The 16203-nt window shown below is 42.7% G+C and overlaps 1 protein-coding gene across 2 annotated transcripts; it reads right to left on the bottom strand.

Annotated features, from left to right (window-relative positions):
- Positions 1 to 6945: 6945 nt before the first annotated feature.
- Positions 6946 to 14881, bottom strand: AKAP17A (A-kinase anchoring protein 17A). 2 transcript variants are annotated; one of them, XM_083854943.1, is made up of 6 exons: positions 14832 to 14881; positions 14371 to 14496; positions 13288 to 14030; positions 11138 to 11286; positions 10260 to 10500; positions 6946 to 8852 (listed from the first exon to the last, which is right to left on the bottom strand). In XM_083854943.1, exons 3-6 carry the CDS (start codon positions 13960 to 13962, stop codon positions 7956 to 7958), a joined length of 1962 nt encoding a protein of 653 aa, XP_083711069.1. In that variant the 5' UTR covers positions 13963 to 14030; positions 14371 to 14496; positions 14832 to 14881; the 3' UTR covers positions 6946 to 7955. The 2 variants fall into 2 exon arrangements, with proteins under 2 accessions (XP_083711069.1, XP_083711068.1); XM_083854942.1 differs by having other exon boundaries at positions 13288 to 14496.
- Positions 14882 to 16203: the final 1322 nt, after the last annotated feature.

The raw sequence follows: 16203 nt of genomic DNA, 5'->3' as shown, positions 1-16203 counted from the left end.
CTTCCTTCTGGACTGAGACAGATTTCCTGGCTCTCTTAATTTAAATAAGCTTCTTTTCACCAGACACAAAGCACACCAGCTGATCCACATAATCTTATTGCTTCTGAGAAACACACTGGTTACAAAACATATTAGCTGAGTTATTTGGCTTTGATGAGTCTTTCTACCTGGATCAGCTGTTTCTTTGGATCTTCCATCATCAAGTATAAGGCTAAAGAAACAGCGTGGATTAAAGCTTGCATTATCACTCCATCAGTCAGCAACACACTGGTACCTCAGAAGCATTTGAAAGCTTGTAACAAGCAAAGCAGGAATCAGTACAAAAGAATGCCAAGAACCTGAACTCAGTGCAATGCACCAGCATTCATAAAGCAAAGCAGAATCTCACTAGGGACCTGAAACTTGCCGCGGGCACAGTCCACAAGACCCTGGGCTGGCAGTAGGGTACATCCCATCCCTAAGTGCAGAAGCAGCAAGTCCAAAGGGAAGCTGTAAGAATCTGTTGCTGTTTTCTCACTGTGACTAGTTTGCTCTGATGATGATCACTCAGGTAAAGCCTACGAGGAATTAAATCCACATTTGTTACTTTTCTGTATTTTGCAGGTTCTCCCATCCATCCTGATACCAGCTTAGAAAGGAATATCTGTTTGATAGCAGCACCCCAGCAGGGGTGTCCTACTGGTGCTTTGCCATGCTTTGAGAGAGAGGGGGTGCTGAGGGATGCCAATACATTTTACATTTTCCAGCTGGCTACTAGAGTCTTCCTCCCTTTCTCTCCAAAACTAACCATAGGCAGCAGAAGGCCCTTGGGAAGAAACAATTAAATGACTGCACAGTGCAAGATGGGACATGGATTTCAACTTCACACAGGACATACCTCATAGGTTTTCATCAGAAAATTAAAGCCCTGGGTTACTTTCCTGAAATCCTGTCCCCACTGTTCATTTCTCTCTGTCTGACATCTTGCCCGTCTCGCCTTGGGGTAGATGTGGCAACACTCATATGAGGAAATATCCTTTCCATCAAGGAAAAGACTCAGATTTTGTATCACACATTAAGTGATCCTTCAGGAAACAATGTTAAATTAAGCCTTATTTAGGTAATACACTGAAGGCAAAATGTTACAAACCAGCATTTTTTCAGTGGCAGCTTTCTCCATGCTTCAGATTCTACTGTATAATCCTCCTTTGAATCTGTATTTTCCATTTAGATATCTACATTTTAGCCAGAAGAGGTTCTATTTCTTTTAGCCAATAGTGAAATAGCAACTTTATTTGAGAGTTAGCTTTAAAGTTAGTTAAGCAGGTGTAACAGTTTTCAGCCTTTTCCCCCTCTGTGTGCAAACTTAGAAACAGTGCCTGTTTTCAGGTTCTAACACCACGGTTCCCTGTGTTACCAGAGTACTAGGTATTTGAACATTACAAGAATTACAGCAAACACCAAGTTGCAGAAACATGTAGAATTGCTCCTCCTGGCAAACACAGCCTATAAACATAGTGATATTGCCTTGTTAGTGCACCAGATTCATGTTCAGTACAGATTATACACTAATATTCTGTGTATTTAGTACGTGCAGGCTGGACACTCCAGTACCAGCAAACCTCTGACACAGTGACTGTGAATCTGTGCAGCTTGCATTTAACAAGACATTGAAGGATTCAAATACACAGCTATGTTCACAATAGAAACCTTCCTCTGCTACCTTCGGCTCAAGGAGAGCACATGAGCTCAGTTACTATTTATGATCTTCCAGCTGCATATGCAATAAGCTGTGAGTTCACTTATTTGGACAAACCTAGATCTGGTCTTGGTGAACAGTACAGCTTTTCCTTGGTTCCATTTCAAAGACAGCTCTGTAGAAGGAGAAAGTTTAAGAAAGTCTCACTAAGTCTCCACCTGCATGGGTAACCAAGTCAACTTATTTTCTTCAAAATCATTTCCTCTCATCCAATGAAAACAGAACTAATTTGTACACAAACACACATCACCAGCCAAAGATAACTATTGTTAGCCAAAAAGATTAGAAAGTTGTATGAAAATAAAAAAAATTTCTCTTCTAAAGGTCAATTCTACCTGTTACTGAGAAACTGGTGCAATTTCATGCAAGCTTAAGGATTTCCCACTTCTGGGAACATAACAGCTATTCAGCCCCAGGCCATAAATGCACTTCACTTAAGGCAAAGTTCTATGGTAGATGAGTGTCCACTAATAAAATGACCACACAGTTGATTAAACACACTTGAAGTTCTTTTTCAATTATGACTAATCTGTCTGTTGAGGATACCAGTTATAATCATCTAATGGGATTACTTCTAGTAGTAAGATGTAGGGGATGAAGCTTGCAGATAACCCACACCAGATTGAAAAAAGCCGCATGCAGTATGTAGCTGTTTCCAAGTAAATTGTTAGTGAGGCTTAAAGTTTAAGCTCCTTTTAAGTGAGAAATGCAATTCATGAAGATGAAATTGCAATGGCTTGCTTTCTCCAAAAACCCTATCAGGGTTTCTCTCAGAGGGCTTAGACCACATGCAGGCTAAAGCCCTTATTTTACCTCCACAGTTCTATTTCAGCAATGCATTTTTCTTTGCCTAAATGACTCACTACAGTCAAATGCTACACAAAAAAACAATTATGTCATTTTTGCATAACATTTGAAAGTAAGAAACTATCTATGAACAAAGGAGGTTTAGTAAAATGAATGTGTCTGCCAGTGAGAAATGGCAGATGACACTATCTTCTCACACGAAACCTTCTTTATAAGCTAAAACTACAAACACAAGGGTGCAACTACAATGCGTTTCAGTAATGCCAGTAGGAAAACAACTGTGCCTTGCTCTCATGACTAACTCTCTGAGGATACCCAACTTATAACAGATGCCCTGGAAGGTAATAGTTTGTGGTCTTTTTGTTAACAATCCTAAAAAACCAAGATACCCAACATCATACTTATTCTTTGAAAAACAATATCAAGTTTAAAATGCTCCTTTTCTTCTTTGTAGCTTCTAATTATTCTCATATTTTATAATAGATGCATTTTCCTAGTAACATGACTATTATTTCCATCACTTTTGACACAAATCAATTTTAGATTTTTCCTGTTTTCTTCACATATACTAACGGCAAACACTTGCAGTGGGCAGGAAAACCTGTATATCCAGCTTATTTTCTAAGCAAACCCTCCCTTCTCTTTAGAGTCACTTACAGTAAAAACTCTAAGAACATCTTTTACAGTGCATCTCAGGCAATCCAGAGTTGTTCTCAATTTAACATGTGGATTGTAAATAATCTCTCATCAAATAATTCAACTAAATAGTCATTGAGATTTCTATCAGAGGAATGCCCCAGCAGATAAGAGTCCCAGTCTTCCTGAGGATAGCCAGCTACACTGGATAGAAGTGGTAGATGCAGAAACTTTAGAGAGAGGGAGAGAGAGAGAGAAATGCAAACAGAAAAACAATATGGATAGCAGCTGAGGCAAGCTCTGATTTCAGAAATTACTTGTGTTGTGTCAAGCATCACAAAGGAAAAAATGTGGATATACAACTGCCTTAAAGCCATTAGAGGCTTGGCTTTGCTAGAGATGGCAGGAACACCTTCCTGCCCAGGGGAGGTGGTGAATAAATTCCTCACCTTGTCTTGCTTGTGAAAGCAGCTTTGGCTTTACCTTTATATTGTGTTTATCTCAATCCATGAGTTTTCTCTTTTACCCTCACGACTCTCTGGCCCATCCTACCACGGGTGTGTGAACAGCAGCATGGAACCAAGTTGCCGGCTGCTATAAGTCACAGCAGCAAGCCATGTGCAAAGAACAGAAAACTTTTCCAGGCCTTCCCTTTTACAGGGAAGGTAGAAAGTAAGAGACACCATTAGGCAGCTCCTCAGAGCGTTGATGAACCCATGCCTGGGATCACATGCAGAATTGCAGGGAAAATCAAATCTGAAGGTGATCAATTCGTGTTCAGACACTTTGCTGGCAGTGCCTGGGAGTGACATCCTTCATATTGTCCTACAAATTGTACAATATCATGGACAGCACACCTGAACATCCCATGCAGAGCAGGTAGAGCTCACCCAGCAGGTGCCACAGTGCACATGCAGCTAGATTAGTTATCAATTAGAGAGCAATCCCAATCAGCCTTAGCCCTTCAAAAATTTCATGACATATGCTATGGCAAATCATTAGCCTGAGCTAAACTATGAATCACTTTTTTTTATCAGGCAGCAGGAGATTCGGGAGGTGTGGCATGTGAGGGGGAACCAAACCAAATTCATTTTCTGTGCTGCCACTAAAGAAGAAAGGATGGTGGTGCACATCACTTCAAACAAGCCTCAAGAGCCCAGTATTAGATTAATATAGGACACTTGATTCATTCTGTGCACACAGTAAATGGCAACTAGACTTCTGCTTCATACAAACACTAGAGACAACTGCAAATTTATTGCAAAGCAGCAAGATACTTTCTGCAAACAATATGTTTATTAGACTTGGGAAAGGCCAGTTCAACAGAATGCAATGTAAGCTTACTGAAATGGGTGTTGTATCCAGAATAACCAAACCTCAAAAGCAGGATACCAGATCAAGACACAGGCAACACATTGTAAATACAAAATTTGATCTGTATAGTAATAAAAGACATCAGTGGTCAATTTTGCCCACATATTTATAAATTAAGGTATCTGCTAAACAACTTGGTTTAATTGCTGTTTTATATAGAATATAACACCTCTAGCTCTGCTATCAAACATGAGCAGCCACAAGTCTGTTACATGATCCTATAAAAGAACTGCCCTAAAGCTGGCATTGGTGTAAAATCCAGGAAGTCCTGATCACCAATTGACTCTCACTAGTTTGTCTTTATAGTTTCGTGGCACAGATAGAATCTTGTGTTCACAATTTTGGGAGTGACTGCAAAAATTCCCCTTTTCTCTGTCAGCTTTAAAGATGATGCTTCCAGGTAACATATCAACTATTTTTAATACACATACCTAATTATGTCTGTGTTTTTATTTTAGGACAACGAATAGATTACAAAGGTAGAGACAATTAAAAAATAGGATTTGGATTTGGTTACAGCTTTGGTAATCATTTTTACTAATATCAATTACTACTGGCAATTTTACTCACACATTAACAAAATTCCTTTACTACAGTGGGCAGTAATGAGATGGAAAACATCACAATAATCATATTGAAGGGCTTTGGCCTTGCTGTTGTTTGACAAAGCTGCTTCCCGAGCCACCTAGTGCAGGCTGAGGCCAGGAGATAAAAAGAAAACTGCAGGTCAAAAGGCTGGTATGTGCAGAGGCTCATCAGCCCTCAAGACAGATACAAGAGGAGATACTCCTTAAGGATAAGAACAGGACTATGCAGCAACACTGTCCATAGCAGCAGGAACTTAGGATTTTTACCCCTTCGAGACTCCTGTTCTTCTTCACTTCACAAGGGCTGCAGAAAAACCACTCCCGATTGCCATGCCAACAGCTATGATGAGGCAGCACCACACGTGCCAGGCTCCTGCCCAAAAAAGGGAGCTCAAAAGCTTTGGCCCACAAAGTTCCTACCCTCTTCAGCTCAGACCTTGCTGAAAGAAGTCTGTGAATAGCAGGGTTCACATCCTCCAACAGGAAGAGGTCACACACTCCCTTGTATCACTAGATGATCAGTATACTTCAAAATCCTAGACATCCTCAAGAGCAAAGTAGGTTTCCATTTGATCCTATCCTTCTGGCAGGGACAAAGGAGACATTGTGGTGACAGATGTGAAATCTCTCCTGGAGCCAAGTACAACAACTGAGGTGCATGCTCACAATCGAGAAAACTCTCCTCCTGCCTCATCATGTGAGCTAAGAATAATCAAAAATGACAGCAGAACACTGGAATAAACACTGGGCATTTCTTGGGACTCAGTACATGAAATAGGGCTCAGAGGTCTCTTTCATTGCTGCTTAGGCTTTCCAGCAGACATGAACACAGGGCTGTAGCATAAAGTTGCCCAATCAATGGTTTAATAGGCTTTACATCCTGTATTAATACCACACCAATCAGGCTCACTGGGGAAATTTTTCCACTAGTGAAGGAAAAAAAAACCTACCTGTTAAGAGTGAACGTGAGCTTTCCCCAGCAACAAAGCCTGATTTTAAGCTAAGCTTAAACTGACAGATATGGCTGCCTAACACAGGGCAAGAAACTGGGTGAGTTCTTGGCTTTGCAATGGAAGAACTCCAGATTTTGGAATGACACAGAAGTAACAATCCCCTCCCTTGACCAGATGGCAACACTGTAACTGATGTGCCCCAGGACACACTGGACCCTCCCTGCTGCCAGGGTACGCTGAAACCCATGCTCAACTTGCCATCCGTCACAACCCCCAGGTCCCTTTCTGCAGGGCTGCTCTCCAGTGTGTCGCCCCCAGTCTGTGTGCATATCCAGAGCTGCCCCATCCCAGGCGCAAAATCCAGCACTTGCCCTTCACATGGCTGCTGACTGCCCAGCCCTCTGATCGGTCTATGCCTCTCTGCCTTTGAGGAACAGCTCCCCACAATCTAGTGTTGTCAATGTCTTTTCTGTGCACAGCTAGTTACTACAAAGATTTCAGCAGCATGCTGTAGTAAGAAACAAACCCCCATGGATTCTGAAAGTAAAGCAGACAAACTCAGTCAGCCAAGGATCCAGCTGAGCTGCAGCACTAATGTGCTTCTCTGACACTCCAGGAAATGGATGCACTTTGATTTCATGCATCAGTGTGAGGAAAATGCCATCTGAAAGCTGTAGTTAAAGCACATGTCCTGCTCAATTAAGACTTGACATAGCTGTAACACAACAGGACCATCAAGAAGAGAAGCCGAACTTCATTATTCAAATGTGCTGAGTGATGCTTTCAACAAACAGGTTCTTGACACAACACTTCTGCAGATTTTAACATACTGACACACGAAAACAGCAACTTCGGTTCACTGGAAACAGATTTCTTTTTAATTTTACCATAAAAATGCAAAATAAATTCTTTCACTGTAACATTATAGCTTTTAATATTCCTGAGCTGCATTTTAAAAGCAAAAGTATTCTTAAATGGATTTAACAAGAGACACTGCAGCCTTACTTTTCAACAACACAAGTAAAAATAATTTAGCAAGAAGGCCCCTTTTTCAAGACAATGTTCAGCTCTATGTACCTGAAAAAATGTTTCAAGTAGCCCTATACCACCTGAAATAATTACAAAGCCAAATATGTCAACAAAATATCAGAACAACTTTCAACCATTTTACCACTGCTTGTTACTTCCTACACCAGGTGTACCTCTCTTACATGGAAATATTATACAAAGGCATTATACGCCAGAATAATTTGGGCCACACAGCTTGGCATCACACAGACATATGAAGGAATCAAAGCAGTTTAAAGGGTATCCTGCGTAACTTTATAGTCAGTTTGAAGAAAAAATATGAAAGTCCCGCTATCCACCTCAATCAATAAAAACTCTACTTCGTTAAACATGATTCCATTGAATGCACCAGCAAACACTTTAAATCAAATCTGTATGTAATAGCTTGTCACCTCTGAAGTTCCTATAATTGGAACCCCCGTATTTCTTAAGTCAAATTAGGTGATAAAAACTAAATACACTAAAATTAAGTTTTAGAAAACTGAAACTGAAGAAAACAGGTTGGTTTTTAGCACTTTAGAACTTTAACACAAGCACAGGTGATTATACCTACATTGTGGTAGAAACCTAGAAAGAGACAACAAAGGAAGGTCAAAAAAATCAGGCATCTCTTTTCTTGATTTTGGGGACTAGATGCAAGCTAAGAATTGGTTGAAATCATTGTGTTTTCTATAGCAGTCACACCGATGAGGTCTGGCGTCCAATTTTGTGGCCCTTTTGTCCTACCACAGCCTTTCAAAGGAGCCAAGGCCTCCACTACCCACTCCAAGCACCCCTTTGCTTATTGAATGATCACCTCCGGTGCCTTCTCCTTCTGCTCTCACTTCTGCGACTGCGACTCCTGTCTCTCCTGTCCCGCCGGCGCTCCCGACTGCGCGTTCTCCTGTAACGGGAACGTCTGGGGCTCGCGCTCCTTCGCCGAGGGCTGCGGCTCCGGCGAGGGCTGTAACTTCTGCTGGAGTGTCTGTGATACCTCCTGTCCTTCCTATGCCTTTCATCCCGGGAACTCACATCTCTTCTGTGTCGGCTGCTCTCCCGCCTACCCTTACTCTCATCACTGTTTATGCTGCTACATGAACGGCTCTTTCTTCTCCTTGGTTCTGTTCCACGTCTGTCCTGCTCACAGTGCAAGTCCTTCTTGTAAGTGTTCTGGTCATAGCTAGAGAGGCTCTTCTGGTCCTGGTTATTGGCGGGAACACATGAAAGTACCCCTGAATCTCTTTTGTCAGAACACCTCTCGGAGTCTGTAGTATGAAGATTCTGACCTTCTTTGACATGAACTTTGTCATGAATGTTGCCATTTAAGTACTTGCACTGGGTGTTTACACTCTCAGGGGATGCTATTTCTATTTGAGAGCCAGGAGCCAGTTTGCCTGTAACAGCCTGTCCTGAGGTAGAAGTGATGCAGCTGGATGACACAGTGTGGGGAACAGCACTAGCGCTTTTCAGCACCTCGGTCTGAGATGCTTCAGTTTCTTCTTTGTTTTGGTTAACTGCATCCATTTTCTTGCTCAGAAGATTGTTCAGTAGTTTCTCCCTCAGTTCCTTTTCTTTTCTCTGTAACCCCAGTGCTCGCTCTTTTTCCTCTTCCACACGTTTAAGCTCAGCCTCCTGGAGCCTTCGTCTCTCCTCTAGCTCCTGGAGACAAATCTTTTCTTCATTCTGTTCTTGCTCCAAAAGCTTTACTGCCTGAAAGACAGTCAAAGGGAAGAGTAAACAAAAAATACCTGCTCATGCTTCCAAATTACAACATAGCACAAAGGCGGCAATATGGCAAGAAAATAAAATCTATCCAACAGAAATATCTTAACCATCCCAAAATAAAATGGTGTTTCCTTTTCAAAAGGAAAAAAACCCCAAAACCAATCAACCAACAAAATCCACTAATCCTGTAAAACTGCTGTAAATTGAAACATTATTTGTCCACAATTCTTGAGAGGAACTTTTGTCTTCACGGCTCTTCAATATAACAAAAGTAAGAACATGTGAAATCTGCAGTACTGAGATACATTTATCAGGGTCAAAACTTGAAGGTTTCAGTCAAATAAAATTTAAAAATTCGGTCAAATTGAAAATGTGTTAAATTTTATGGAGAAGAACTTCTTTTAGATAATTGCCATCTGTGGTTCATAGATGACTTTACAATAAGACCACAAAAACAGCAAGTAATCAAATTGACTAATATTAAGTAGAAACTGATTGTCATTTTGTCAACCACTTTAAAACCTCATGATACTGGAAAAAGCTCAAACTTTTTTCTATTTTTCACCTAGTCAAGTGGCTTAGTGTAGACCTCAGAATTCTCTAAATGAAAGAAACACACTCTCTGTTTCATCAGACAACCTTTCTATTCCACAGCCACAAATTTAAAAAGCCTGCAGAAGGCATTTCTCCTTTCTTCTAGCATGTAACCGAGCTGTACATAGCACTATGAGTTCAAAAACACTCCTGTAGTGCAGGAAAGAAAAAAACCTGTGCTTTTCCACACAGCTTTTCATTTCTACAGAAAATATTTCACATACAGTATACCCTAATATGGTTTTAGCCAAGTCTTAAACTTCAGTGTTTCAGTGAAAAATAACAATACTGTTAGAGAGACAGAACCTAACATTTGAAACCTTTGCTGACAGTACTTTTCCTATAGAAGAAACACTGGGCGCATTTCAAACACTGACTAATGAAAGTTCAATCTCTAAAACTGCAAAGAACAGTGAACAGAATTGCTGTGAGGCAGATGGGAAACAGCATCCAAACTGAAATTAGAAAAGGAGTCTTGCATCTTATTCTCTGTGGTTAGCTCACTTCATCATGCTCACATGTTCTTTTACTGGACTTAAGCCGACAATTTACTGCTAAAAAATGCTACTCAGAACTACAGGTTCTAATTCACTTTCCAATTGCCTACAAGTGCATATCTCACCAAGAGAGAAATACTGTTCCATTGTGCTTTTCTGAAATTTTGATCTAAAGAACAGCAGCTGCAGAGGTAGTAAACCTGGTGTTTAATGAACAGTGCTCCCCACCTCCTCTCAAGCCAGTAAAGGGCTTTGCTCTGTTGGGTTCTTCATTAGCTTCTGGAATCAATATTGAAGTTACCTTTGCCCTGCTTAGCAGCTCTGCAATTAATCTAATGGACTGCAGATTTCTCTGAGCTAATAGGAGCTTCCTTTCTTCTAGCTTTATCTTCTCTTGAAGTTTTCTCTGTTCTTCAGCTTGAAGCTTTTCAAGTTGCTTTTTGTTCCTTCGAACTTCACGATCTTTCTGTTTCTGTTCTCTCTTGCGCAACTTCTCTTCTCTTTTTCTCTCTCTCTCATATTCTTCAAGCTCTCTCTGCTTCCTAAAAAGAGAAAAATATTTTTGCCTTATCTAGGCAAAACACAATTTCAAACTCCTACTGTATGTACAATGTGTTTTATACTTCAAGCAAATTTGCTTCTAAATAAGTCATGTTGATGAAGAACAAAAGTAGAAAACTGAACATTTTAACCCTTACTTGTGACAGCAAAGAGAGATATTCTGTCTATTTTCAACAAGTTGGAATTCAAAAAAGAATGGATACAGCAAAGAATTGTTTTTTAAACTACTTTGACCAGAGACAATAACAATGCATGAGGCAGCTGGGCAGAGAATTATCTCAGCAAAAACAAAAACGCCAAGCCAATGAATGTGTGCAGCAGTGGTGGGTTTTATCTCTGTGATTAGGACAAAATGATAGCTTCTGCTAAAGGCCAAGGGTCTCTGAAACTAAGTGTCTAATAGCAAGATTTTTAGGAAATTGAGTATTTTGCAGGTTTAATATGAACTGAACAAAAGCATAACAAGTAAACTAAATAACCACACTCAGATTTAAATGCTTCATTTTAGCGACAGGAAACTCATGTTCAGTTATTTTCTATCTTTTGATGCTGATATGATGGAGCAGTTTTGTTATGCCTGATTGTTAAAACTGTAACTGAACAATAAGCAATAAATACCTTTCTTCTTCTTTTTGCTTTTCCTCAGCTTCTTTCTCTTTACGTTTTTGCTCTTCTCTCTGCTTTTCAAGCTCTTGAAGCTTTTGTCTTTCAAGTTGACGCTTCTTAATTGATGCATCACTGAGGTGTTTTGTTGAGTCAAAAGAAACCTTTACATGACACAATTGAAACGGTTTTAAGCAAACAGAAAAAAAAAATCAAAAATTACAACCTGACAATTTTAATTTAGACTCAGTGTAAGTACAATCATATGTGTAAAACCTTTTTCAAAACAAAGGGAACTTCTCTGTGTGCCCAGAGAAAACACCACCTACTGTAATTGGTAATTGGATACTAAATGTGTGCATACATGTAGCAAAATCAGGTATCACTTCATATTCTGTGTGTTACAACCCAAAAATAAACCCCAGTGTGGCTGAAGCTCTGCCTGTCCAATGTTTTCAATGTCTCACAATGGGCACAAACAGAATTCTTAATTAATGCATGCTGCTAGGGACTATACAACACTATGTAGAAATAGGTTTAAATAAAGGCCTTCCTTTCTGTCTAAAACTGTGATCCTTAAATTCAGCAGAAGACACAGTTCTACAGCATTCAGCACCTGGTTAAGCCTCTCCACCAGTTCTAAAACCAAGATTCGCAAACTGAGGTACACTGGGCAGAAGATCCCAAGTCATGGGAACAGAAAGAAGACACACACATCTGAAAAATGGTATTTCAGAGGTACTCAGCTTCCAGGATACATGAACACACCGTAGTTATGTCCAGCTGTGTGCTGGAACAGGACACCAACAGACACCACAGCCCTGGTGTCCTAATCTCCAATTCTGAGTGCAGGCAGGCAGGGATCTATAACACATTTCCACACACCCATGGCCATAAACCATGGGGCAGAGAACAAGGAGCACATCCTCTGCAGTTTAATCTACTCAGGCCTTACACAAAATAATGTTTCACTAACAGAGAGGACAAAGAGGTACAAACAGACAAGGTGTGGTGATCTTGTATGAAAGAGCTGCTGACCTGACAGGGAAGCTGCCAGGAAGGTGTGAGTGATTCTTCTTGCACAGCCAAACTAAATTTGGGAACCCTGATCCCCTGCACATAAATGACAGTTTGAATTTCCCTAGGTCAAGGCACAGTTTCTATTCCACAACTGACGAGCTTTGATAACAAGATAAAACATAACAGTATTTTATTTACACTGATTAAACTACAATTTGAATAAATATCTGCATGTTCCCACATTGCACAAAGGAATACTCAAGGGGTTTTTTTTTCTGAAATACATTCCCTGGTCTGATGAATGACTACTAAGCATACCAAAATACATGCACAAACATTTCACTCAAGCGATATGTAAATGCTCAGGCCACCTCCAAAGAGAGTAAGTTTTCTTGAGGCCGTGCTTTCAGAGACACTACTTCTGAACAGCCTTGTTCCCTCCTGTCATAGCTGTACTTTCTAAGACAATGAGGTTACAGAAAAGTACTTCTGGAAAATTCTGCATGTAAATGTAATGAAATAAGCATAGGGATTTCACAGGAAGCTGTGCTACAAATGAAAATTATAATTTAAATTTTTGTGGGGCCTTCCTGTATATCAGGTACACTAACGATTAACTGTGTATGCTACTAAACCTTTTAGTTCTGACCTTTGACTGGTAGACCTAGTTATCAATGCAGGGACCAAATAGAGAGACTGTGAAATTCACCCCCAAAATGTCTCTCTGTAGTGAACACATGAAAGAATAATATACTTTAGAGTCAACCTTCTGGTGAAATTGGTCTGAACTTGTTCAGAACTGGAATTTTAAGTGAAATCAGGATTTACAAACACATACTATTTTCCAAAGCAATTCAGAAAGTCGTGTTCATAAACGCTCCTTCCATCAGCAGTTCTCATTTCTAGAACTTGTTAAGGAAAAAAAAGCAAGACCCCACTCTAGTAATGTACTCTAACAACGCATTTTTCTACCAACATTCTCCTTTAAGATTTGTATTAGGTCTGTCCCATAAAGCTACATTACTGCTGTCAATGTCACCCGTTGCCATCACTATGGTATAAAGGTTTTGAGCACTACAGAAATAACATTTAGCTGTACTCAGCCTTTCACGTGGGCTCCCACACAAAAAGCTGCAGTCTCTCACCTTGATATTGCAAGCCACAGCTTTGCCATCATCGCCCTTGTACATCAGCTTCATCCCTCGCAGGGCGTTCATGGCCTCGATGAATCCCGCGTACTCTCGGTACTGAACGTACGCCTCAAAGTTCAAATGGCCTCCAAAGCTGAAAGTGTGGAAATTCCTGCCAGTCATTTCCTCTCTGTAAGGGTCCAGCATGGGGATGTCCACATTACGGATTTCTCCAAACTTCTGGAAAACTTTTATAAGGACTTCTTCGCTTGGCTTTTCTGAGCCAGTCTCCTTGGCTGCAAACCACTTACAAGGCAAACCTTCCAAGTGAATAGTATCTGGCCTCTCCCCGGGCAAGGTTTCGTTCATATCTTTCGCATCACGGAAAAACGAGTCCCAGTCGTGTCTGGTAGGAAAGTCAATCTTGTATTCCGCAGCACGCACTTTTAAAATGTCAGAGAAGCCGCTCAGCTTTATTGTTTTGCCATCAAGGCACGCCAGAAAAGATTTAACCAAACTTTTGTTCTCGACCTCGCCTTCAAACCGAATGAAATCCATTGTGCTTTTAGAAATCCGCAGAGTGGAAAACTGATGAGTTTGCACCATGCCCTTCAGTCTTTCCATCACTTCCCAGTTCGAAATGGATTTTCCCGGTTGCTTCAGCTGAGGAAGTGCCACACTGATGGTCATTTTTGTAATGGGTTTAAGGTATAACCCACAGGGAGCACAGAGCTCTACAGCTTCTGATGTATCATGAACTATTGTTGCAGCAGCCATAACAAAGAAAAGGCATAGGATAAAAAAATAAAAGATGCAAGTTTAAGTTGCAGGCCAACAGCAGTCAAATAAAATAGCCCTTATCCATAAATAATTTAGTTCTTTGGTGATTTAACCATTCCCAAGTTAAAACGATGTCTCTTAACACAAGAGTGAATTAGATAATTACAACCGAGTAGTACAAACATCTTAAATTACTTTACAACCACTAGAGCCTATAAGCAATTAAATCTCTGTAAGGCCTCTGAATAGAAAACAAGAAGCTGATGACAGTCTTAGGAATACATGAAGCGGGTATGTGATTGCTCAGAAAGCAGCTACCCTTTCTCAGGAGGGAAGGGACTGGCGGCGCGATGTCACACCGCTCCCAAATCTACTTAACAACCAGTGAACCCCAGCAGGCTGGCGCCGATCTCACGTTCTCCGGAAGGAAGACCTGGAAGGTGTCTGCAACGAGAGAAAAGCGCCCCTTTTATTTAAAAGCCCGAAGCCCCACCGCCGCTCCCTGCCGGCCGCGCCGAGCAGCCTCCGCAGGGCAGGGCTGGGCAGCGGGAATCGCACCGCGGCCGGCGGCCACCGACGGCAGCTGCCCCCGGCGGGCGGAGCCCGGGCGGCGGGGGGACACTCCGGGAAGACGCCACGGGGAAAGCGCCCCTCGCCGATGCCGGGGCCACCGGCTGCAGGTGCGCCCCCGCCGCCGGCTCCCGCGCGTCCCCCGGCCGGCAGAGCCCGGCGCGTCCCTCGCCCCCGCTGCCCGGACGGGACCCCCGCGCCCGCCTCACCCGCGGCTGCCGGGACGCGCCACCCCGCCTGCGCCGCCGCCGCTTCCGCTTCCGCCTGGCGCGGGGCCTGGGCCTGCCGGAGCGCCTCACTGCGGCGGGACGGCGCCGCCTGGCGGCGGGGCGGGACGCAGGGCTCAGGGCGTGGAGCCTCCGCTCTCCGGGGATGCGCGGCCGCGCTCCCGCTGTCCGCAGGGACGCGCCGTGTGGTGGGCTGGGCAAACACCTGGTGTCCGGACGGCTGAGGCTCACTGCATGGCAGTGTTCCCATTTGCACTGAATCAGTTCGGTGGGAAAAGAACGGCCGGGTCATCGCGTCCCACCCGTGACCCAACACACCGTGTCAATAGGCCACGGCACCGAGTGCCACGTCCGGCCTTTCCTTAAACACCTCAGGGACCGTGACAGCACCGCCTCCCTGGGCAGCCCATCCCAATGTCTAATCACCCTTTAGGTGAAGAAATTCCTCCTAATGTCCACCCTAAACCTTCCCTGGCACAGCTTGAGGCCGTTTCCTCTTGTCCTGTCGCTGGTTGCCTGGGAGAAGAGACTGACCATCCCCTGGCCACAGCCTCCTTTCAGGTGGTCTAGAGACTGATAAGGTCACCCCTGAGCCTCCTTTTTTCCAGGCTAAACAACTCCATCTCCCTCAGCTGCTGCACCTCACAGGCCATGCTCCCCGTGGGACAGCACTCCACAGGACCTGTGTTCTTCTGCCAGCCCAGGACACTGGGCACAGCCACAGCCACCTTGGCCTAGAAGGCAGAGCAGCCGTGACTGTGGTCACCACCCCCTGCTTCACTATTTTAAAACAGGCACCGGGTCTAGCCTTGGATAGAGTTCCACCATTTGAGAAACTGTGACTTGCAGAAACCTTTAGCACAGGCTGAGTGCAAGTAATGGCTTTGGGGCCTCCCTGAGCTCAGCGCAGGAGGTCACCGTCAGTCCAGCAGCTGCAGCAAGACCGCAGCTGTTGCACAGAGCTCTATTTCACACCGCAGATGCTGGTAACTGCTGGTCCTACTCTGTTTCTCTTATGTTTAAGTAGTAGTATAAACACAGAATAAGGAACTACTGTTATCATACAGTATTTGAAACAGTGTATGCTTGGTAGTCCAAGAGCCTGCTTTGTAGTCTAAGAGCCCCTGCATTGTATGTCATACCTTCTACAATCTCGCCCTTGGGAGCACACAAAGCTAAGCCAGATATGTTACAGGGAGTGTCTGTAGCAGTGCAGGGAGACCCTCCGTATGGCAATGATTTTGAATCCGGTGCATAATGATAGCCCCACTCCTGAAGACCGTGCCAGAAATCAATATGGTATATTTTAAACTCAAAGACTAGAACAATGTTCTGAAAAGTTACAAAATATCAG

The sequence above is a fragment of the Zosterops lateralis genome, assembly GCF_965231275.1.
Source record: "Zosterops lateralis genome assembly, chromosome: 2".
NCBI lineage: Eukaryota > Metazoa > Chordata > Aves > Passeriformes > Zosteropidae > Zosterops > Zosterops lateralis.
The sequence above is the reverse complement of the archived record's forward strand: the minus strand, read 5'-3'. Positions and strand labels throughout refer to the sequence as shown.